At 48.9% G+C, this 26,938-nt stretch overlaps 1 protein-coding gene across 5 annotated transcripts in view; it reads right to left on the reverse strand.

Moving 5' to 3' along the window:
• The window catches only part of AVPI1 (arginine vasopressin induced 1), a 51,121-nt gene that overhangs the window by 3,192 nt on the left and 20,991 nt on the right, over positions 1–26,938 (reverse strand). The window contains exons 1-3 of one of the 5 annotated variants that reach the window (XM_040361256.1): positions 19,731–19,909; positions 5,609–5,719; positions 2,979–3,313 (exon numbers count right to left, since the gene is read on the reverse strand). In XM_040361256.1, coding sequence (XP_040217190.1) covers positions 2,979–3,313; positions 5,609–5,695 — 422 coding nt within the window. In that variant the 5' untranslated portion in view covers positions 5,696–5,719; positions 19,731–19,909. Of the gene's footprint in view, positions 1–2,978; positions 3,314–5,608; positions 5,720–11,753; positions 11,910–19,669; positions 19,910–26,938 lie in introns of those variants that run through there. The other 4 variants (XM_040361255.1, XM_040361259.1, XM_040361257.1 and 1 more) reach the window with 4 other exon arrangements.

Genomic DNA, 26,938 nt, shown 5'->3' on the forward strand with positions numbered 1-26,938 from the left:
TGGGTGGAACTCAACTTTAAAAAGTTAAATTGTAAAAATAAATAATAATAATAAAAAAAAAAGTATTGTAATAATAAAATTTTTTAATTGACAACACATCATCAGTGCTGCCTATTAATGCCACTGTCACATGACATTAAAAAAAAGGTATCGGAATCAACAAGTACTTGTATCGGTATCGGAGAGCACTTGAAAAAAAAGTATCATTCGTAAAAAAAAAAGCAGTATCGGTGCAACCCTAGTTACAGTGGGGTGGATTCAGGTAGGGGCGTGCACTCTTACGGAGGCGCAGCGTACCGTTTTAACGCTGCGCCTCCGTAAATTACCTGCGCTACGCTTCATTCACGAAGCAGTAGCTCCGTAATTTGCGTGTGCGCTCCCTAAAACTGCCACGTAATTTAAATGATCCCGTAGGGGGCGTGGATCATTTAAATTAGGCGTGTCCCCGCGCCGAACATAGTGCGCATGCTCCGTCGGGAAACTTTCCCGACGTGCATTGCGGCAAATGACGTCGCAAGGATGTCATTTGCTTCAACATGAACGTAAATGGCGTCCAGCGCCATTCACGATTCACTTACGCAAACAACGTGATTTTCAAACATTGCGACGCGGGAACGACGGGTATACTTGGCATTGGCTGCCCCTGCTAATAGCAGGAGCAGCCTTACGTGGAACCCGACGAACGCAAACGACGTAAAATGCGTACGGCGGGTAGGGTTGTGAATCGGCGTGAGTATGCAATTTGCATACTCTACGCTGAAAACTAACGGAGCGCCACCTAGCAGCCACCGCAAGAATGCAGCCTAAGATACGAAGGCATAAGAGACTTATGCCATTCGTATCTTAGGCTTAAGGCGGCGTATCGACCTTTCTGAATCAGGAGAACTCGTTACGCCGGCGCAAGTCAGCAATTGAGCTGCGTAACTATGGTTACGCAGGCGCAATTGCTACCTGAATCTGGGCCATTGTTGCAAAAGTATATTTTATCATCATTACTATAAATAGAAATTACAAGGCTGCCACCTGGTGGGCACAGGAGGAGGTCAACATACACACCTAATAGAGATTTTCAGAATAGATAGGACTACATATGAAGTGTGTATTGTAGAGTGGCAGCAAACGTGGAGAGTGAGGGATTGGTGGGGAATCGGGGGGGGGAGGGGGGCATTCAGGTGCAGCAGGGAAAGAACATTGTTACAGCCTCAGCAAGCGCATGCAGGTGCCGTGGTGGCGAGTACCGAACTGGAGCGACGGAGACTGCAGATCGCTCGTTGGTGCTGTGGCGGTAAGCGCAAGCGGGGTCAGGATTGTACGGCCTATAAGGCCCCTTTCACACTTGTGCGATTTGTTCTGCGACTGCAAAGTCATATGACAAGTCGTACTCCATGATTTCCAATGAGCACCATTCATATCTGTGCGACTTCTGCACTACTTTGGTCCAACTTTGATGTGACTGGAGATCCATAGACCCCAAGATCACACAGGCATTGCCTCCAGTTCTGTCAAAGTTTGTGCGACTTTCAGGTTGTACAAGTGTGAAAGGGGCCTAAAGCTGAACTCCAGGATAATAAATCCATTCATCATGTGTATTCTTCCTGTGATCGGGTGTGAGACTTCCTGTAATAAAGACCACTCATCACTGCTTCCCTCCCTCTACTAATGCAGGGTGACTGGGTCTCGTCTCCGCCCCCTCCTGTAGTTTTCTGTAGTGGGTGGAGCCTGCTGAGGTCCTCCCACAGCTCTGCTCTCCCCCTTATGCAGGACGACTGGTCTTGTCTCCACCCCTCCTGTAGTGGGTGGAGCCTGATAGGCCCCTCCCACAACTCTGTTCTGTCTCTCCTTAAGCAGGGTGACTGGTCTTGTCTCCGCCCCCTCCTGTAGTGGGTGGAGCCTGTTGAGCTGTTTCAACAGCGCTGAACTGACAACCTAGATCACATTGGGGTCAGTGGGAGGAATAGTGTCCCATCATTGGTGTCAGTGGGAGGAATAGTGCCCCATCATTGGTGTCAGTGGGAGGAATAGTGCCCCATCATTGGTGTCAGTGGGAGGAATAGTGTCCCATCATTGGTATCAGTGGGAGGAATAGTGTCCCATCATTGGTGTCAGTGGGAGGAATAGTGTCCCATCATTGGTGTCAGTGGGAGGAATAGTGTCCCATCATTGGTGTCAGTGGGAGGAATAGTGTCCCATCATTGGTGTCAGTGGGAGGAATAGTGTCCCATCATTGGTGTCAGTGGGAGGAATAGTGTCCCATCATTGTGTCAGTGGGAGGAATAGTGCCCCATCATTGGTGTCAGTGGGAGGAATAGTGTCCCATCATTGGTGTCAGTGGGAGGAATAGTGTCCCATCATTGGTGTCAGTGGGAGGAATAGTGTCCCATCATTGGTATCAGTGGGAGGAATAGTGTCCCATCATTGGTGTCAGTGGGAGGAATAGTGTCCCATCATTGGTGTCAGTGGGAGGAATAGTGTCCCATCATTGGTGTCAGTGGGAGGAATAGTGTCCCATCATTGGTATCAGTGGGAGGAATAGTGTCCCATCATTGGTGTCAGTGGGAGGAATAGTGTCCCATCATTGGTGCCAGTGAGAGGAACAGCACCCTATCATTGGTATCAGTGGGAGGAATAGTGTCCCATCATTGGTATCAGTGGGAGGAATAGTGTCCCATCATTGGTGTCAGTGGGAGGAATAGTGTCCCATCATTGGTGCCAGTGGGAGGAACAGGCTCCCTATCATTGGTATCAGTGGGAGGAATAGTGTCCTATCATTGGTGTCAGTGGGAGGAATAGTGTCCCATCATTGGTGTCAGTGGGAGGAATGGTGTCCCATCATTGGTGTCAGTGGAAGGAATAGTGTCCCATCATTGGTGTCAGTGGGAGGAATAGTGCCCCATCACTGGTATCAGTGGGAGGAATGGTGTCCCATCATTGGTGTCAGTGGGAGGAATAGTGAACAAATAGAACAAATCACGACTTACCAGAGCTTGCTGAAGTTCTGCACGGACAGCGCTGCGATCCCATCAGCGCTCAGTTTGCTCGATGAAGAATGAACGTTTTTATTGCGTTTCTTCCTTCGCAGTTTCATCAGCGCGTCGGCGATGTGCCGGTCTCCTGCATAGTTGTAGATGATCTGCGCTCGCTCCTCGGCGCACTCGTCCCCGCCGGCGCGGAACAGCGTCTGGAGCTGCAGGAGGTCGATGTCTTTGAAGATGTTGGCGGAGGCCTTCTTCCGGGTCCGGGGCTCCGGAGCCTGCCATGCCGGGGAGCTGACTACCGACGCCGGAGTGCCCATGACGAGGTCACCAGGAAACCACTAGAAGGAGAAGAAGAACAGGAACCGTGAGGATCCATCGGAGACAACGTAACATCTTCTACAGCGTTTTATAATCACACGTCATTGGTGCTCGCAATTTTACCCCCTACCTACCGGGGCAATTCTTACATTTCTGCACAGAATATATTTTCTGAAGGCAGAGACCCTGGAGAATAAAAATGGTGGTAGTATTTTTTTTGACCAAATACAGAAGGCGACCTTCCCAGGTATCTCCCTCTGGCAAGGCGACCCTCCCAGGCACCTCCCTCTGGAAAGGCGACCCTCCCAGGCATCCCCCCTCTTGCAAGCTGACCCTCCCAGGCATCCCCCCCTCTTGCAAGCTGACCCTCCCAGGCATCCCCCCTCTTGCAAGGCGACCCTCCCAGGCATCCCCCCCTCTTGCAAGGCGACCCTCCCAGGCATTCCCCTCTTGCAAGGCCACCCTCCCAGGCATCCCCCTCTTGCAAGGCCACCCTCCCAGGCATCCCCCTCTTGCAAGGCGATCCTCCCAGGCAGAGCCCCCACCCCCCCCCCCCAGAAGGCGACCTTCCCAAGTATCTCCCTCTGGCAAGGCTACCCTCCCAGGCACCTCCCTCTGGCAAGGCGACCCTGCCAGGCATCCCCCCTCTTGCAAGGTGGCCCTCCCAGGCATCCCCCCTCTGGCAAGGCGACCCTCCCAGGCATCCCCCCTCATGCAAGCTGACCCTCCCAGGCATCCCCCCCTCTTGCAAGGCCACCCTCCCAGGCATCCCCCCCTCTTGCAAGGCCACCCTCCCAGGCATCCCCCCCTCTTGCAAGGCCACCCTCCCAGGCATCCCCCCTCTTGCAAGGCCACCCTCCCAGGCATCCCCCTCTTGCAAGGCCACCCTCCCAGGCATCCCCCTCTTGCAAGGCGACCCTCCCAGGCATCCCCCTCTTGCAAGGCCACCCTCCCAGGCCTCCCCCTCTTGAAAGGCTGACCCTCCCAGGCATCCCCCTCTTGCAAGGCTGACCATCCCAGGCATCCCCCCTCTTGCAAGGCGACCATCCCAGGCATCCCCCCCTCTTGCAAGGCGACCCTCCCAGGCATCCCCCCTCTTGCAAGGCCACCCTCCCAGGCACCCCCCTCTTGCAAGGCCACCCTCCCAGGCACCCCCCTCTTGCAAGGCGACCCTCCCAGGCACCTCCCTCTGGCAAGGCGACCCTCCCAGGCACCTCCCTCTGGCAAGGCGACCCTCCCAGGCACCTCCCTCTGGCAAGGCCACCCTCCCAGGCATCCCCCTCTTGCAAGGCCACCCTCCCAGGCATCCCCCCTCTTGCAAGGCCACCCTCCCAGGCACCTCTCTCTGGCAAGGCCACCCTCCCAGGCACCTCCCTCTGGCAAGGCCACCCTCCCAGGCATCCCCCCTCTTGCAAGCTGACCCTCCCAGGCATCCCCCCTCTTGCAAGCTGACCCTCCCAGGCATCCCCCCTCTTGCAAGGTGACCCTCCCAGGCATCCCCCCTCTTGCAAGGCCACCCTCCCAGGCACCCCCTCTTGCAAGCTGACCCTCCCAGGCATCCCTCCTCTTGCAAGGCGACCCTCCCAGGCATCCCCCTCTTACAAGCTGACCCTCCCAGGCATCCCCCCTCTTGCAAGTTTACCCTCCCTGGTATCACCCCCCCCCTGCACAGCAACTTTCCCAAGCATCCCCATTTCCAAGGCAACTTTCCCAGTCACCCGCCCCCCCCCCCCCCCCTCTTGCAAGCCGACCCTCCCGGGCATGTCCTTCTTGCAAGCCGACCCTCCCAAGCATCCCCCCTCTTGCAAGGCAATCCTCCCAGGCATCCACTTCCTGCAAGGCAATCCTTCCAGGCATCCCCCTTTGCAAGGCGACCCTTCCAGGCCTTCGCCTCTTGCAAGGCTACCCTCCCAGGTATCCCCCCCTGCACAGTGACTTTCTCAAGCATCCCCCCTTTCAATGCTACTTTGTCAGGCATCCTCCCCCTTGCAAGGCTACCCTTCTAGGCACCCCCCCCCCCCCCCCCGCAAGGTGACTTTCCCAGGCATCCTCTACTATGTATAGTGATCCTCCCACTAGGCATCCCCCTCTTGCAAGGTGACCCTCCCAGGCATCCCCCTCTTGCAAGAGGACCCTCCCAGGCAATCCCCCTCTTGCAAGCTGACCCTCCCAGGCATCCCCCCTCTTGCAAGACGACCCTCTCAGGCATCTCCCTCTTGCAAGACGACCTTCCCAGGCATCTCCCTCTTGCACTCTACAATCAGCATTAATTATAGATAATAACTCCCCTTCCTGCAGAGATCAGTTCTACTTACAGGGGGCACTAGAGGGTCAGAGGTCGGGAAATCCTGGTGCGTGGCGCTCAGATCCGGGACGTCTCTAGAATGGAGGGAGGAGAACATTGTGTTTTGGGCTTCATCTGTAACCTGCATGTTAAGGAGCCCAATGTACTAATTATTATCATTCGGCGGGTGGAAGTACTTTCAGTTCCCTGTTCTGCTTTTCTGACATCAACAGAACTATTATTTCTCTAAATATAGAGAAGTGACACAACCGTTACTAAATTCATCCTGTGCTCTGACCGCACTGATATAATCATCACTTTAATGACCACCCCCTCCCCCGCAACTTACTCTGCTCCTCCACCCGGGAGTACCTACTAGGTATGGGGAGCATGGGTCTCATCCTTCCCACAATGCACCAGTGCTGTCATATTGGGGGCGGGGGTTAGAACGTCCTAAAGCCCTGATCCACGTGTAAGCTCTGACGCGGGAGGTTGGCACTGGTGATGTATCTGTGAGGCCAGGGCTACATCACCAGTGTCTCACCAGGAAATGGGAAAAAAAAAAAAGAAAAATGGTTGTTGAACGAATGAACGCAAGATAGCGTCATGGCAGCAGTCAGAGCTGTAAGCCGATGCGATTTTAAGTAAAAGTTGGGAAAGGTCCACTGCACATCGACACTCAACAACATCCTTACTCTCCAAAAATAATCCATACACGTCCTTTTTTACTCAATGTCCGGTCATCGATTTCTCTGGATATTGTTTTTGTGTTTTGTTGCCTCCTTTAAATGTCCTTCGTGAGCTCCTGAACTTCTAGTTTCCCCTAATTTCATTGGATCAAGCAGTGTAGGTAACTTGCGGTCATGTGCACTGCTCTATGCACCACACACACACACACACAGTCCACATCCCCCCCCCACACACACAGTCCACATCCCCACACACACACACAGTCCACATCCCACACACACACACACACACAGTCCACATCCACACACACACACACACACAGTCCACATCCCACACACACACACACACACACAGTCCACATCCCACACACACACACACACACACACACACAGTCCACATCCCCCACACACAGTCCACATACACACACACACACACAGTCCACATCCCCACACACACACACACAGTCCACATCCCACACACACACACACACACACACAGTCCACATCCCCCACACACAGTCCACATCCCACACACACACACACACACACACACACACAGTCCACATCCCACAGTCCACACCCCACACACAGTCCACATCCCACACACAGTCCACATCCCACACACAGTCCACATCCACACCACACACTACACACAGTCCCACATCCCACACACACACAGTCCACATCCCACACACAGTCCACATCCCACAGTCCACACCCCACACACACACACACACACACACACACACAGTCCACATCCCCACACACACACACACACACACAGTCCACATCCCCCCCACACACACACACACACAGTCCCCACATCACACACACACACACACACACACACACAGTCCACATCCCACACACACACACACAGTCCACATCCCCCACACACAGTCCACATCACACACACACACACACACACACACACACACTCCACATCCCCACACACAGTCCACATCACACACACACACACACAGTCCACATCCCTCACACACACACACACACAGTCCACATCCCACACACACACACACACACACACAGTCCACATCCCCCACACACAGTCCACATCCCACACACACAGTCCACATCCCCACACACACACAGTCCACATCCCCACACACACACAGTCCACATCCCCACACACACACACAGTCCACATCCCCACACACACACAGTCCACATCCCCACACACACACAGTCCACATCCCCACACACACACAGTCCACATCCCCACACACACACAGTCCACATCCCCACACACAGTCCACATCCCCACACACACACAGTCCACATCCCCACACACACACAGTCCACATCCCACACACACACAGTCCACATCCCCACACACACACAGTCCACATCCCCACACACACACAGTCCACATCCCCACACACACACAGTCCACATCCCACACACACACACAGTCCACATCCCCACACACACACACAGTCCACATCCCCACACACACACACAGTCCACATCCCCACACACACACAGTCCACATCCCCACACACACACAGTCCACATCCCCACACACACACAGTCCACATCCCCACACACACACAGTCCACATCCCCACACACACACAGTCCACATCCCCACACACACACAGTCCACATCCCCACAACACACACAGTCCACATCCCCACACACAGCACAGTCCACATCCCCACACACACACAGTCCACATCCCCACACACACACAGTCCACATCCCACAGTCCACACCCCACACACACACAGTCCACATCCCCACACACACACAGTCCACATCCCACACACAGTCCACATCCCACACACAGTCCACATCCCACACACACACAGTCCACATCCCACACACACACAGTCCACATCCCCACACACACACAGTTCCAACATCCCCACACACACACAGTCCACATCCCCACACACACACAGTCCACATCCCCACACACACACAGTCCACATCCCCCACACACACAGTCCACATCCCCACACACACAGTCCACATCCCCACACACACACACACACACACACAGTCCACATCCCCACACACACAGTCCACATCCCACACACACAGTCCACATCCCCACACACACACAGTCCACATCCCCACACACACACAGTCCACATCCCCACAACACACACAGTCCACATCCCCACACACACACAGTCCACATCCCCACACACACACAGTCCCACATCCCCACACACACACAGTCCACATCCCACACACACACAGTCCACATCCCCACACACACACAGGCCACATCCCCACACACACACAGTCCACATCCCCACACACACACAGTCCACATCCCACACACACACACACAGTCCACATCCCACACACACACACAGTCCACATCCTCACTCAGTCACAAATTCCACAGTCACCACACACACACAGTCCCACATCCCCAACACACACAGTCCACATCCCCTACACTCACAGTCCACATCCCCACACACACAGTCCACATCCCCACACAACAGTCCACACACACACAACACAGTCCACATCCCCACACACACACAGTCCACATCCCCAACACAACACAGTCCACATCCCCACACACACACAGTCCACATCCCCACACACACAACAGACCACACCCCCACAACACAGTCCACATCCCCACACAGTCCAACACCCCACACACACCCAGTCCACATCCCCCACACACACAGTCCACATCCCACACACACACACACACTCCAGTCTCACATCCCCACACACACACAGTCCCACATCCCCACACACACAAGTCCAATCCCCCACACACAGTCCACATCCCCACCACACACAGTCCACATCCCCCACACACAGTCCACATCCCCCACACACAGTCCACATCCCCCACACACACACAGTCCACATCCCCACACACACACAGTCCACATCCCACACACACACAGTCCACATCCCCCACACACACAGTCCACATCCCCACACACACACAGTCCACATCCCCACACACACACAGTCCACATCCCCACACACACACAGTCCACATCCCCACACACACAGTCCACATCCCCACACACACAGTCCACATCCCCACACACACAGTCCACATCCCCACACACACAGTCCACATCCCACACACACACACAGTCCACATCCCCACACACACACAGTCCACATCCCCACACACACAGTCCACATCCCACACACACAGTCCACATCCCACACACACACAGTCCACACCCCACACACACACACACACAGTCCACATCCCACAGTCCACACCCCACACACACACACACACACACACACACACACACACACACAGTCCACATCCCACGCACCCACAGTCCACAGTCCACATCCCACACACACACACACACACACAGTCCACATCCCACACACACACAGTCCACACCCCACACACACACCCCACATCCCCACACACACACACAGTCCACATCCCACACACACACACACACACACACAGTCCACACCCCACACACACAGTCCACACCCCACACACACACAGTCCACACCCCACACACACACAGTCCACATCCCACAGTCCACACCCCACACACGGCCCACATCCCACACACAGTCCCAAAGTCCACATCCCACCTCATAAACGAGCAAAGGGGGGGGGGGAGCCAGGTTCCTACATACATACAGTCGGATGATAGAGAACAAATGTAGCCACCCTCTAACAGGAAGTCAGATCACAATTTGGAAATTGGAAGAGGCCGAGAACAATAGCAAGTGCATGTCTGAGTTAATAATACATACTAGACTAGGATTTAAATTTTTCCCCCTCAAAACCTGATTTTAGTGGTGCACCGAAATGAAAATTCCGGTGCCGAAAATTCAGGATGCACTTGGCCAAAAACGGAAACGGACATTTGCCTGCGGGGAGAAGACTTTGCGTTGAAGCCTTACGGGGCAAGACTTTGCGTTGAAGCCTTACGGGGGCAAGACTTTGCGTTGAAGCCTTACGGGGGCAAGACTTTGCGTTGAAGCCTTACGGGGGCAAGACTTTGCGTTGAAGCCTTACGGGGGGGGGGGGGAGACTTTGCGTTGAAGCCTTACGGGGGGGAAGACTTTGCGCTGAAGCCTTACGGGGGGGGGGGGGGGGGGGGAGACTTTGCATTGAAGCCTTACGGGGGCAAGACTTTGCGTTGAAAGCCTTACGGCGGGGAAGACTTTGCGTTGAAGCCTTACGGCGGGGGGAAGACTTTGCGTTGAAGCCTTACGGGCGGGGAAGACTTTGCGTTGAAGCCTTACGGCGGGGAAGACTTTGCGTTGAAGCCTTACGGCGGGGAAGACTTTGCGTTGAAGCCTTACGGCGGGGAAGACTTTGCGTTGAAGCCTTACGGCGGGGGAAGACTTTGCGTTGAAGCCTTACGGCGGGGAAGACTTTGCGTTGAAGCCTTACGGGGGGGGGGGGGGGGGAAGACTTTGCTTGAAGCCTTACGGGGGCAAGACTTTGCGTTGAAGCCTTACGGCGGGGAAGACTTTGCGTTGAAGCCTTACGGCGGGGAAGACTTTGCGTTGAAGCCTTACGGCGGGGAAGACTTTGCGTTGAAGCCTTACGGCGGGGAAGACTTTGCGTTGAAGCCTTACGGCGGGGAAGACTTTGCGTTGAAGCCTTACGGCGGGGAAGACTTTGCGTTGAAGCCTTACGGCGGGGAAGACTTTGCGTTGAAGCCTTACGGCGGGGAAGACTTTGCGTTGAAGCCTTACGGCGGGGAAGACTTTGCGTTGAAGCCTTACGGCGGGGAAGACTTTGCGTTGAAGCCTTACGGCGGGGAAGACTTTGCGTTGAAGCCTTACGGCGGGGAGGACTTTGCGCTGAAGCCTTACGGCGGGGAAGACTTTGCGCTGAAGCCTTACGGCGGGGAAGACTTTGCGTTGAAGCCTTACGGCGGGGAAGACTTTGCGTTGAAGCCTTACGGGGGAAGACTTTGCGTTGAAGCCTTGCGGGGGAAGACTTTGCGTTGAAGCCTTACGGGGGAAGACTTTGCGTTGAAGCCTTACGGGGGGCAAGACTTTGCGTTGAAGCCTTACGGGGGGCAAGACTTTGCGTTGAAGCCTTACGGGGGAAGACTTTGCGTTGAAGCCTTACGGTGGGGAAGACTTTGCGTTGAAGCCTTATGGGGGGGGAAGACTTTGCGTTGAAGCCTTACGGGGGGGGGGGGAAGACTTTGCACTGAAGCCTACTGGAGAAGACTTTGCACTGAAGCCTTTTCATTTGCAACACCAGAGCTTTCAATTCCTCATTGAGGATGTGGTCACCAGGACAGGAAGTGAAAGAAAATCCCCAATACAGGACACAGACACCAAAAAAATCCGGAGAGAACCCGAACAATTCCAGAACATATCCAAAACTGAAACAAATTGGCAAGAGATGTATAACTACCCCCCTCCTTTCCATCATCCTTCACAAGGCATGTGAACTTTAAAATAAGGTCACCATAAAAATAAGATTTTGGCTTCACATTGTGTTCAGGTTCACGCCTGTGCTGACGTACTTACATTTAGCAGCGGATTGCGGTTAGCCGGGCAGGATGTCACCCGTTTCACCATGGCAGCAAACAGCGGCATGTCTGATCACCGAGATGATGTACATCCCACCTGCCTACAATAACCCGAGCCGCAGAAATCCGTGAAAGACACTTCCTGACTTACCAGCGATTAACAAGCTTCGCACATCCTGCGCTGGATCCCCGCCAATCCCATCAACTGCCGAGCGGCAGCTGCCCCCATGACTCACCATTACTTAACACAAGATGATCCATTGTAATTATTTATATACACGGTGCTCAGCATACACAAGTACACCCCAACAGATCTGTCAGAAAACCTTTCCTTTCACAAAACAACATTTTCTATGGGACACGATACTACAAAATCCTCCCATTGATTGTAACCAAGACTCGTTCATTTGCACACACATAAATAAATAACTAAAAAAAAAAATTATATATATATATATATATATATATATATATATATATATATATATATATATATATATATATATATATAATTTTTTTTTTTAGTTATTTATTTATGTGTGTGCAAATGAACGAGTCTTGGTTACTATCAGTGCCCACCATTGCTGCCACTCAGTGCCACCTATCAGTGCCCACCAGTGCGGCCATTCAGTGCCACCTATCAGTACCCACCAGTGCGGCCATTCAGTGCCCACCAGTGCCGCCTATCAGTGCCCACCAGTGCCGCCTATCAGTGCCCACCAGTGCCACCTATCAGTGCCCACCAGTGCCACCTATCAGTGCCACCTATAAGTACCCACCAGTGCTGCCATTCAGTGCCCAGTGCCACCTATCGTTGCCCACCAGTGCTGCCATTCAGTGCCCACCAGTGCCACCCATCAGTGCCCACCAGTGCGGCCATTCAGTGCCACCTATCAGTACCCACCAGTGCGGCCATTCAGTGCGACCATTCAGTGCCTCCTCGGTGCCACCTATCAGTGCGGCCATTCTGTGCCCACCAGTGCCGCCTATCAGTGCCCACCAGTGCTGCCATTCAGTGCCCACCAGTGCCACCTATAAATGCCCATCAGTGTTGCATATCAGTGCCTCCTCATCAATGCCTTTCAGTGAAGGAGAAAAACGTACTTATTTAAAAAAAAAAAAAAAAAATCTAAAAATTTACAACAACAAATAAAATACCACCAAACGAAAGCTTTATCGGTCTCAAATAAATGATCAAAATGTATTTTGGGTACAGCGTTACATGACCGCGCAATTGTCATTCTAAGTGTGACATCGCTGAAAGGGGGGGGGGGGGGTGGCGAAAGTGCCCGGTATTGAAGTGGTCAAACAAAACCCCTTCTATGTCATGCTGTTAGCAATGGCACCACATGGAGGAGAAAAGAACCTGATGATTCACACTTTTATGCATTTTTTGGGCTTTTTGCAGATTTGCACTACAGAAAATTGTTCCATGGGAAACCATGTGAAATGGATTGTAGCGCAAATCTGCAAAAAGCACAAAAAATGCATAAGTGTGAATCAGGCCATAGAAAGAAAATCATTTCTTTACATAAGAAAGGTGACGAAGATCAGCACAGCTTTACTTATTAGGCCCCTTTCACACTACCGTGACTTCAAAGTCGCGTGATTTTGCCGCAATTTCAGGGAGACTTGAGGTCTAGGAACCTGAACTCGCATCAAAGTCAGACCAAAGTAGTGCAGGAACTACTTTGAAGTGAGCGCGACTTGAAGTGGTACTAATATGAATGGTTGTCGCTGGAAATTATGGGGAACGATTTGTCATGCGACTTTGTAAGTCCCAAGTCGTAGGAAAAGTCGTATAAGTGTGAAAGGGGCCTGGAGCTAAAGCGATAGAAAGAAATGTAACAAAGATGGAAATGCAACCATTTCACAGAGCCCTCCAGGCTGTCCACGGAAGTTATCATCTTTACAGGAGCGTCTTTTGATGAAAAAGGGTTGAAGAAAATCGGCATGCAAGTTCACTGCAGTTTGCTAAAGAAGTAGAAAGACAAACTGGGGTGATTGTTGACACAATACGGAGTACACTGCAGAGGAATGGCATGCATGGGTGTCGTCCATGAAGAAAGCCTCTCCTAAAGCCCATGCACAAAAAATCCAGCCTAGAGTTTCCCAGGTCCCATGACGAAGAAAAGACAACTGAAGACGAAGAAAAGACTACTGAAGACTACTAAAGATGAAGACTACTAAAGATGAAGACTACTAAAGATGAAGACTACTGAAGACTACTAAAGACGAAGACTACTGAAGACGAAGACTACTGAAGACGAAGACTACTGAAGACGAAGACTACTGAAGACGAAGACTACTGAAGACGAAGACTACTAAAGACGAAGACTACTAAAGACGAAGACTACTGAAGACGAAGACTACTGAAGACGAAGACTACTGAAGACGAAGACTACTGAAGACGAAGACTACTGAAGACGACGACTACTGAAGACGACGACTACTGAAGACGACGACTACTGAAGACTACTAAAGATGAAGACTACTGAAGACGAAGACTACTGAAGACGAAGACTACTGAAGACGAAGACTACTAAAGATGAAGACTACTAAAGATGAAGACTACTGAAGATGAAGACTACTAAAGATGAAGACTACTAAAGATGAAGACTACTAAAGATGAAGACTACTAAAGATGAAGACTACTAAAGATGAAGACTACTAAAGATGAAGACTACTAAAGACGAAGACTACTAAAGACGAAGACTACTGAAGACGAAGACTACTGAAGACGAAGACTACTAAAGACGAAGACTACTAAAGACGAAGACTACTAAAGACGAAGACTACTAAAGACGAAGACTACTAAAGACGAAGACTACTAAAGACGAAGACTACCGAAGACTACTAAAGATGAAGACTACTAAAGATGAAGACTACTAAAGACGAAGACTACTAAAGACGAAGACTACTAAAGACGAAGACTACTAAAGACGAAGACTACTAAAGACGAAGACTACCGAAGACTACTAAAGATGAAGACTACTGAAGATGAAGACTACTAAAGACGAAGACTACTGAAGACGAAGACTACTGAAGACTACTAAAGATGAAGACTACTGAAGACGAAGACTACTGAAGACTACTAAAGATGAAGACTACTAAAGATGAAGACTACTAAAGATGAAGACTACTAAAGATGAAGACTACTAAAGATGAAGACTACTAAAGACGAAGACTACTAAAGACGAAGACTACTGAAGACTACTAAAGACGAAGACTACTAAAGACGAAGACTACTAAAGATGAAGACTACTGAAGACGAAGACTACTAAAGACGAAGACTACTAAAGACGAAGACTACTAAAGATGAAGACTACTGAAGACTACTAAAGACGAAGACTACTCAAGACGAAGACTACTCAAGACGAAGACTACTCAAGACGAAGACTACTCAAGACGAAGACTACTCAAGATGAAGACTACTCAAGATGAAGACTACTCAAGATGAAGACTACTAAAGATGAAGACTACTAAAGACGAAGACTACTGAAGACGAAGACTACTGAAGACGAAGACTACTGAAGACGAAGACTACTGAAGACTACTAAAGATGAAGACTATTGAAGACTACTAAAGACGAAGACTACTGAAGACGAAGACTACTGAAGACGAAGACTACTGAAGACGAAGACTACTGAAGACGAAGACTACTGAAGACGAAGACTACTGAAGACGAAGACTACTGAAGACGAAGACTACTAAAGACGAAGACTACTAAAGACGAAGACTACTGAAGACGAAGACTACTGAAGACTACTGAAGACGAAGACTACTCAAGACGAAGACTACTCAAGACAAAGACTACTCAAGACGAAGACTACTAAAGACGAAGACTACTAAAGACGAAGACTACTAAAGACGAAGACTACTAAAGACGAAGACTACTAAAGACGAAGACTACTGAAGACTACTAAAGACGAAGACTACTAAAGACGAAGACTACTGAAGACGAAGACTACTGAAGACGAAGACTACTGAAGACGAAGACTACTGAAGACGAAGACTACTGAAGACGAAGACTACTGAAGACGAAGACTACTGAAGACGAAGACTACTGAAGACGAAGACTACTAAAGACGAAGACTACTAAAGACGAAGACTACTAAAGACGAAGACTACTGAAGACGAAGACTACTGAAGACTACTGAAGACGAAGACTACTCAAGACGAAGACTACTCAAGACGAAGACTACTAAAGACGAAGACTACTAAAGACGAAGACTACTAAAGACGAAGACTACTAAAGACGAAGACTACTAAAGACGAAGACTACTAAAGACGAAGACTACTGAAGACTACTAAAGACGAAGACTACTAAAGACGAAGACTACTCAAGACGAAGACTACTAAAGACGAAGACTACTGAAGACGAAGACTACTGAAGACGAAGACTACTGAAGACGAAGACTACTGAAGACGAAGACTACTGAAGACGAAGACTACTGAAGACGAAGACTACTGAAGACGAAGACTACTAAAGACGAAGACTACTAAAGACGAAGACTACTGAAGACGAAGACTACTGAAGACGAAGACTACTGAAGACTACTAAAGACGAAGACTACTCAAGACGAAGACTACTCAAGACGAAGACTACTCAAGATGAAGACTACTAAAGACGAAGACTACTAAAGACGAAGACTACTAAAGACGAAGACTACTAAAGACGAAGACTACTAAAGACGAAGACTACTAAAGACAAAGACTACTGAAGACTACTAAAGACGAAGACTACTAAAGACGAAGACTACTCAAGATGAAGACTACTAAAGACGAAGACTACTGAAGACGAAGACTACTGAAGACGAAGACTACTAAAGACTACTAAAGATGAAGACTACTGAAGACGAAGACTACTGAAGACTACTAAAGATGAAGACTACTGAAGACGAAGACTACTGAAGACTACTAAAGATAAAGACTACTAAAGACGAAGACTACTGAAGACGAAGACTACTGAAGACGAAGACTACTGAAGACGAAGACTACTGAAGACGAAGACTACTAAAGACGAAGACTACTAAAGACGAAGACTACTAAAGACGAAGACTACTAAAGACGAAGACTACTGAAGACGAAGACTACTGAAGACGAAGACTACTGAAGACGAAGACTACTGAAGACGAAGACTACTGAAGACGAAGACTACTGAAGACGAAGACTACTGAAGACGAAGACTACTGAAGACGAAGACTTCTGAAGACGAAGACTTCTGAAGACTACTAAAGACGAAGACTACTAAAGACGAAGACTACTGAAGACGAAGACTACTGAAGACTACTAAAGATGAAGACTACTGAAGATGAAGACTACTGAAGATGAAGACTACTCAAGATGAAGACTACTGAAGATGAAGACTACTCAAGATGAAGACTACTGAAGACGAAGACTACTGTAGATGAAGACTACTGAAGATGAAGACTACTGAAGATGAAGACTACTGGAACTCTGGAGTGATGAAACCAAGATAAATGTTTTTGAAACTTATAATTTCAAAACGGTATGGCGTCACATAGGTGAGGAGTACAAAGAAAACTGCATGGTGCCTACTGTGAGACATGGTGGTGGCTGTGTCCTTCTGTGGGGTGCCATGAGTGCTGCTGGTGTCGGGAGCTGCATTTCACTGATGATGTCATGAATTCACAGATGCCCTGCTCTACATTGAAAAAAGAAGATGCTACTATCACTCCCTGTCCTTGGTAGTCGTCCACTTTCGCAACAGGACAATGATCCAAAACACACATCTAAGGCCACTGTTAAATTTCTGAAGAAGAACCGGGTGAAAGTGATCAGGTGGCCAATTATGTCTCCTGATCTGTACCCAATCGAGGGACACCTATGGGGAATTCTGAAGAGACGAGCATCACTCTCCATCCAGCACCCAGGCTCTAAAAGAGGTAGTTCCTGAAGAATGTAAAAAGATCGATGTTGTGATATGTCCCCAACTTGTTCACTCCATGCCTAGAAGACTTTGTGCCATCCTTACAAAATCATGGACGCCTTACAAAATACTAGATGGAGGAGTTTTTGTTTTGGGGTGGATTCATTTTTGCATCAACTAATTTCAGTAAAACTGAAGATTTTGTAATCTAAATTATATTAGTAACCTTACTTTCATGTAATGAGCTAAACAAATGTTCTATAAAACTCTGTTTTGTCAAAATGTTGGAAATTGTTCTTGTGTTCATTGAGAATGGGTGTACTTATTTATGCTGAGCGCTGTATATATATATATATATATATATATATAAATAACGAACACCATGCAATGCAATGACTGCACAACACATACAAAGCTTTGTCCAATCAGGGCAAGCTGGTAGTTAAGGATCGGGGCCAGGAAGCCCGGCCACGGAGTCCTTAACCACTTCCCAATCACCACACGCCGATGTACGTCGGTAGAATGGTATGGGCAGGCAAATGGGCATACCTGTAAGTCCCTTTGAACTTGCCGCCTGGCGGGCGCACGCCTCGGGAATGTGCCAGTGGGTACAGTGAACTCGACGTTCGCTGGCGGCCCGCGATTGCTGTGAGGAGAGGCAGAACCGGGAGATGCCTATGTAACCAAGACATCTCCCTGTTCTGCCTAGTGACAGGACACTGATCTACTGCTCCCTGTCACCGGGAGCAGTGATCGCTGTCATGTCAGTGGTAGCCCATCCCCCCCCCACAGTTAGAATCACCCCCTATGGCTGCCACAGGATTTAAAGTGGAACTACGCGGCATCCCAAGAGGAACTACGCGGCACTACAAACCAAAAACAAGGCAAAAAATATGTAAATAAGAGATATCAGGTGCATATGTTTACATATTATATTTTTATGTCATTTTTTAAAAATATTACAAACAACTTTATCATTATCCATTATTATTATTATTATTATTATTATTATTATTATTATTATTATAATACAGGATTTATATGGCGTTTACAACATGAGGGCAGGCATTACAGTTACAATACAATTCAATACAGGGGGAATCAGAGGGTCCAGCTCGTTAAAATCTAAAAAATGATTATTATAAAATATAATTAACCCATTACACAGTTGAAGGCAAAAAAAAAAATGTAAATAAGAGATATCAGGTGCATATGTTTACATATTATGGGCCAGATTCACAGTACAAGTACGCCAGCGTATCTACTGATACTCCGGCGTACTTTCAAATTTCCCGCGTCGTATCTTTAGTTTGAATCCTCAAACCAAGATACGACGGCTTTTGGCTTCGATCCGACAGGCGTACGGCTTCATACGCCTTCGGATCGTAGGTGTAATACTTCGGCGCCCGCTGGGTGGAGTTTGCGTCGTTTTCCGCGTCGGGTATGCTAATTAGCTTTTTACGGCGATCCACGAAAGGACGCGTGGTCGTCGCATTCTCTTACGTCATCGCTAGTCGGCTTTTCCCAGCGTATAGTTAAAGCTGCTATTCTGTGGCTTATATTTAGACTTGCCATGTTAAAGTATGGCTGTCGTTCCCGCGTCAAATTGAATTTTTTTTTTTTTTGCGTAAAAATATAGGAATAGGAAAGGACGTAACGCACGGCGACGTTCAAAAAAAAAAAATAATAATAATAAAATAGTTATATTTTTTAAATAATAATTACATAAAAAAATCTGACTTGGGCCAAAATGATGTCATACTTTATTATTATTTGTATTATTTTATTTTTAGTATAATACTAATACAGTTATATTTTTAAATAATGACATAAAAAAATATAATAAATATGTATGTCATTATTATTTAAAAATATAACTATATTATTATTATTAGTATTATACTAAAAAAAAATAAAAAAAATAAAAATAATAAAAAGTATGACATCATTTTGACAGAAAGTAACGCAAGGAAATGCGTTATATTTACTTGTTTTAAAAAAATAAAATAAAATGAATATACCTTCATATCTATTTTCTAACGCTAGTAGTGAAGTTCTGCTTTAAAGTAAACGCAGAGTTACCCTTTAAATCCGTAGCTCCGTCAATAAGTTGCGCCGGTTATCCGCAGGTAAGGAAGCGCCGAGCTGCGTCAGGTCCGATCTTCAAATATAATCCACAACAGCTACGCGTGTGTGTACAGCTCCCGAATACGATCGGATGACGGGATTGGATTGGAGAGAGAAGCTGATCTGCCCCCCCCCCCCCCCCCGACTGCAACATTTCCCATTACTAAAGCATGGAGACGGGGAATGAAATCCCTGGCCGGGGATCACATCTCCCAGCATGCAGTGCGGGGAAGAAGAATGTGCACACCAGCACTGGCCGCTGACGTCAATCCAGGAGATAACGGAGGAAATAACAACCCTGTGCAATAAAATCCCTCACTGCAGGATGACATCAGGAGCCCTGGAACTGGAAAGACTGGAACCATCGGGAGGTGGAAGAATCGCATCATCGCCCCGCAGAACGCCGATTGCAAAACTCCACCTTAACCACTTCTATGCCGGGCAATTGTTTATAAAATTTTGCACACATGTTCTACTTATTTTTATATTTTTTTAGAAACTGTAACCCCCCCCCCCCCCCCCCAAAAAAAAAAAAAAATGTTTATATTTTCTGAAAGCAGAGACCCTGAAGAATAAAATGGCGGCAGTTTTTTTTTTTTATGTCGCGCGATATTGCCGCAGCTTTTTATCAAATATATATTTTCAGGACGAAAAAAATTAAAATTCAGTGGCAGATCCACATAGAATTAGATCCGCGTAGCGTATCAGAGATACGCTACGCCGCCGTACCTTACGGATCTTCGAATCCTCAAAGAATTCGCGCCTTAAGTTACGGCGGCGTAGTGTTTTTTTGGCGGCGGAATTCAAATCGGCGGGTAGGGGGCGTGATTAATTTAAATGAAGCGCGTCCCCACGCCGATCGAACTGCGCATACTCCGTTTTGAAATTTCCCGCCGTGCTTTGCGCGAAATGACGTCGCAACGACGTCATTTTTTGAAATTAGACGTGAGTTACGTCCGTCCCTATTCACGGACGACTTGCGCAAAAAAAAAAAAAATTCTAATTTCGACGCGGGAACGACGGCCATACTTAACATGGCAAGTCTATCTATACGCCGCAAAATAGCAGCTTTAACTATACGCCGGAAAAAGGCGACTACAGACGACGTTAGAAAATGCGACGGCCGCGCGTACGTTCGTGGATCGTCGTAAATCGCTAATTTGCATACCCGACGCGAACTCCACCGAGCGGGCGCCGAAGTATTGCATCTAAGATCCGAAGGCGTACGAGGACGTACGCCTGTCGGATCTAACCCAAATGCCGTCGTATCTTGTTTTGAGGATTCAAAATAAAGATACGACGCGGGAAAATTGAAAGTACGCCGGAGTATCAGTAGATACGCCGGCGTACTTGCTCTGTGGATCTGGCCCTTAGGCTCTGTTCACATCTCCGTTTTCCGAAGTGCGGGCGGAATCGCCGCAATTGTGCCCCGCGATAGCAGCAAATCCCGGGAACGTTGCCTATTGATTTTTAAATAGCACCCCAAAATGCGGCACGACTTTCCCGCGTCGGGCGACAATCGTGGTAAAAAAAACGGGCAAACAGAATCGCGGGATGCCCCTATAGGAGCTTCTCGCGGGCGTCCCGCGATTCTATTTGCACGTCTTTTTACCGTGATTGTGGCCCCCCCCCCCATAGGAGCTTCTTTGGGGCAACGAGCCTCCTGCGATTCTATTTGAATGTTTTTTTTTCTTTTACCACGATTGACGCCCCCCGCAGGAGCTTCTTTGGGTCGAATTGGGCTTCCCGCTATTTTATTTGTACTTTTTTTACTGCGATTGTTGCCCCCCCATAAGAGCTTCTTTGGGGCAACGGACGTCCCGAGATTCTATTTGCAAGTTTTTTGCCGCGATTGTAGCCCTCCCAATAGTAGCTTCTTTGGGGCGACAAGCATCCTGCAACTCTATTTGCACATTTTTTTTTACCCCGATTGTCGCCCCCCCCCCCCCCATAGGAGCTTCTTTGGGGCAACAGGTGTCCTGCCATTCTATGTGCACGTTTTTTTTTTTTTTACTGGCATTGTCGCCCCTCCTTATAGGAGCTTCATTGGGGCAATGGGCGTCCTGCAAATCTAGTCAGTGCCCATCAGTGCCGCCAATCAGTGCCCATCAATCAATGCCTCCTATCAGTGCTACCAGTGTCCATCACTTCCTTCCATCAGTGCAGTGCTGCTAATCAGTGCCGCCAATCAGTGCTCATCACCGCCTCCTATCAGTGTCTCCTTTCAGTGCTGCCTATCAGTGCCCATCACTGCCAATCAGTGCTCATCACTGCCTCCTCATCAGTGTCACCTATCAGTGTGTCCTTTCAGTGCTGCCTATCAGTGCCCATCACTGCCAAACACTGCTTCCTATCAATGCCCAGTGCTGCCAATCAGTGCTCCTCCTCAGCAGTGTCACCTATCAGTGCCCATCACTTCCTCCAATCAGTTCCCAGTGCTGCCAATCAGTGCCCATCACTGCCTCCTCATCGATGTCACCTATTGGTGCCCATCAATACCGCCAATCAGTGCCCATCACTGCTGACAATCAGTACTGCCAGTGCCTCCTCAGTGTCACCTTTCAGTGCTGCCAATCAGTGCTCATCACTGCCTTCTCATCAGTGTCTCCTTTCAGTCCCCATCACTTCCTATTAGTTCCCGGTGCTGCCAATCAGTGCCCATCACTGCCTCCTCATCGATGTCACCTATTAGTGCCCATCAATACCGCCAATCAGTGCCCATCACTGCTGACAAACAATCAGTACTGCAAGTGCCTCGGTGTCTCCTTTCAGTGCTGCCTATCAGTGCCCATCACTGCCAATCAGTGCTAATCACTGTCTCCTATCAGTGCCAGGTGCTGCCAATCAGTGCCTCCTCATCGATGTCACCTATTAGTGCCCATCAATACCGCCAATCACCGCCCATCACTGCCCATCACTGCCAATCAGTGCCCATCACTGCCTCCTATCAGTGCCCAGTGCTGCCAATCAGTGCCCATCACTGCCTCCTCATCGATGTCACCTATAAGTGCCCATCAATACCGCCAATCAGTGCCCATCACTGCTGCCAATGAGTGCTGCCAGTGCCTCCTCAGTGTCACCTATCAGTGTCTCCTTTCAGTGCCCATCACTTCCTATCATCAGTTCCCAGTGCCCATCAATGCCTCCTATCAGTGCCCAGTGCTGCCAATCAGTGCTCATCACTGCCTCCTAAGCAGTGTCACCTATCAGTGCCTGTCACTTCCTCCTATCAGTTCCCAGTGCTGCCAATCAGTGCCCATCACTGCTGCCAATCAGTGCCCATCACTGCTGCCAATCAGTACTGCCAGTGCCTCCTCAGTGTCACCTTTCAGTGCCCATAACATCCTATCAGTGTCTCCTTTCAGTGCCCATCACTGCCTCCTCATCGGTGTTGCCAATCAGTACCGCCAATGCCTACTCATCAGTGTTCACCAGTGAAGGAGAAAAAATTACCTGCTTGCAAAATGTTATAACAAACTGAATTTTTTATTGAAGGAGTTAATATATATATGTTTTCCCTATGTTGCTGTCACAAGGGGGGGGGGGGGGGTAAGAAGCACGGACAGGTGACAGGTACTCTTATTGGAGTCTATTGGGGGGGGGTCTCCCTTGCCCCTCCAATGCAATTCTCCAAACACAGATTGGGCCGTAGAAAGAGTGGGGAGGACGTTCCCCGACCGTCACAGTGCGGAGCGGATTGGGAGGATTGCGCTGGGCGGGATACTGTGTGTTGCGATCGGGCCGCAGTTTGGTCGGCCCCCCCCCCCCTGCTCTGCACTAGGGCCGGATGTGGCCCTTCGCTAATCACACACACAGGGAACACAAGGAGGGGATAGGCGGAGTCTCGTGTCATCAGTTGTGAATGACCAGCAACCAGCCAATCACAGCGCAGATCACAATAATCTGATTAGAGGGAGATTATGGAATAATCTGCAGGGTGGGGGAGGGGAGGAGAGATATTTATTACACTCAACAGCTTTATGTGTCCCATCCCCCCTCCCCCACACACCAATGTGAGGACGTTCCATGTATGACACACAGACGTAGTATGAGGACGTTCCCTGTATGACACACAGACGTAGTATGAGGACGTTCCATGTATGACACACAGACGTAGTATGAGGACGTTCCATGTATGACACACAGACGTAGTATGAGGACGTTCCATGTATGACACACAGACGTAGTATGAGGACGTTCCGTGTATGACACACAGACGTAGTATGAGGACGTTCCCTGTATGACACACAGACGTAGTATGAGGACGTTCCGTGTATGACACACAGACGTAGTATGAGGACGTTCCATGTATGACACACATACATAGTATGAGGACGTTCCCTGTATGACACACAGACGTAGTATGAGGACGTTCCATGTATGACACACAGACGTAGTATGAGGACGTTCCATGTATGACACACAGACGTAGTATGAGGACGTTCCATGTATGACACACAGACGTAGTATGAGGACGTTCCATGTATGACACACAGACGTAGTATGACGTTCCATGTATGACACACAGACGTAGTATGACGTTCCATGTATGACACACAGACGTAGTATGAGGACGTTCCCTGTATGACACACAGACGTAGTATGAGGACGTTCCCTGTATGACACACAGACGTAGTATGAGGACGTTCCATGTATGACACACAGACGTAGTATGAGGACGTTCCATGTATGACACACAGACGTAGTATGAGGACGTTCCATGTATGACACACAGACGTAGTATGAGGACGTTCCATGTATGACACACAGACATAGTATGAGGACGTTCCATGTATGACACACAGACGTAGTATGAGGACGTTCCATGTATGACACACAGACGTAGTATGAGGACGTTCCCTGTATGACACACAGACGTAGTATGAGGACGTTCCATGTATGACACACAGACGTAGTATGAGGACGTTCCCTGTATGACACACAAACGTAGTATGAGGACGTTCCATGTATGACACACAGACGTAGTATGACACACAGACGTAGTATGACACACAGACGTAGTATGAGGACGTTCCATGTATGACACAGACGTAGTATGAGGACGTTCCATGTATGACACACAGACGTAGTATGAGGACGTTCCGTGTATGACACACAGACGTAGTATGACGTTCCGGGTATGACACACAGACGTAGTATGAGGACGTTCCATGTATGACACACAGACGTAGTATGAGGACGTTCCCTGTATGACACACAGACGTAGTATGAGGACGTTCCCTGTATGACACACAGACGTAGTATGAGGACGTTCCATGTATGACACACAGACGTAGTATGAGGACGTTCCCTGTATGACACACAGATGTAGTATGACGTTCCCTGTATGACACACAGACGTAGTATGAGGACGTTCCGTGTATGACACACAGACGTAGTATGAGGACGTTCCATGTATGACACACAGACGTAGTATGAGGACGTTCCCTGTATGACACACAGACGTAGTATGAGGACGTTCCCTGTATGACACACAGACGTAGTATGAGGACGTTCCGTGTATGACACACAGACGTAGAATGAGGACGTTCCGCGTATGACACACAGACGTAGTATGAGGACGTTCCATGTATGACACACAGACGTAGTATGAGGACGTTCCGTGTATGACACACAGACGTAGTATGAGGACGTTCCCTGTATGACACACAGACGTAGTATGAGGACGTTCCATGTATGACACACAGACGTAGTATGAGGACGTTCCCTGTATGACACACAGACGTAGTATGAGGACGTTCCATGTATGACACACAGACGTAGTATGAGGACGTTCCATGTATGACACACAGACGTAGTATGAGGACGTTCCATGTATGACACACAGACGTAGTATGAGGACGTTCCGTGTATGACACACAGACGTAGTATGAGGACGTTCCCTGTATGACACACAGACGTAGTATGAGGACGTTCCCTGTATGACACACAGACGTAGTATGAGGACGTTCCCTGTATGACACACAGACGTAGTATGAGGACGTTCCGTGTATGACACACAGACGTAGAATGAGGACGTTCCGCGTATGACACACAGACGTAGTATGAGGACGTTCCCTGTATGACACACAGACGTAGTATGAGGACGTTCCATGTATGACACACAGACGTAGTATGAGGACGTTCCCTGTATGACACACAGACGTAGTATGAGGACGTTCCATGTATGACACACAGACGTAGTATGAGGACGTTCCCTGTATGACACACAGACGTAGTATGAGGACGTTCCATGTATGACACACAGACGTAGTATGAGGACGTTCCCTGTATGACACACAGACGTAGTATGAGGACGTTCCCTGTATGACACACAGACGTAGTATGAGGACGTTCCATGTATGACACACAAACGTAGTATGACGTTCCCTGTATGACACACAGACGTAGTATGAGGGCGTTCCGCGTATGACACACAGACGTAGTATGACGTTCCGCGTATGACACACAGACGTAGTATGAGGACGTTCCCTGTATGACACACAGACGTAGTATGAGGACGTTCCATGTATGACACACAGACGTATTATGACGTTCCCTGTATGACACACAAACGTAGTATGAGGACGTTCCATGTATGACACACAGACGTAGTATGAGGACGTTCCATGTATGACACACAGACGTAGTATGAGGACATTCCGTGTATGACACACAGACGTAGTATGAGGACGTTCCATGTATGACACACAGACATAGTATGAGGACGTTCCATGTATGACACACAGACGTAGTATGAGGACGTTCCATGTATGACACACAGACGTAGTATGAGGACGTTCCCTGTATGACACACAGACGTAGTATGAGGACGTTCCCTGTATGACACACAGACGTAGTATGAGGACGTTCCCTGTATGACACACAGACGTAGTATGAGGACGTTCCCTGTATGACACACAGACGTAGTATGAGGACGTTCCATGTATGACACACAAACGTAGTATGACGTTCCCTGTATGACACACAGACGTAGTATGAGGGCGTTCCGCGTATGACACACAGACGTAGTATGACGTTCCGCGTATGACACACAGACGTAGTATGAGGACGTTCCCTGAATGACACACAGACGTAGTATGAGGACGTTCCCTGTATGACACACAGACGTAGTATGAGGACGTTCCATGTATGACACACAG

The sequence above is a fragment of the Rana temporaria genome, chromosome 8, assembly GCF_905171775.1.
Source record: "Rana temporaria chromosome 8, aRanTem1.1, whole genome shotgun sequence".
NCBI lineage: Eukaryota > Metazoa > Chordata > Amphibia > Anura > Ranidae > Rana > Rana temporaria.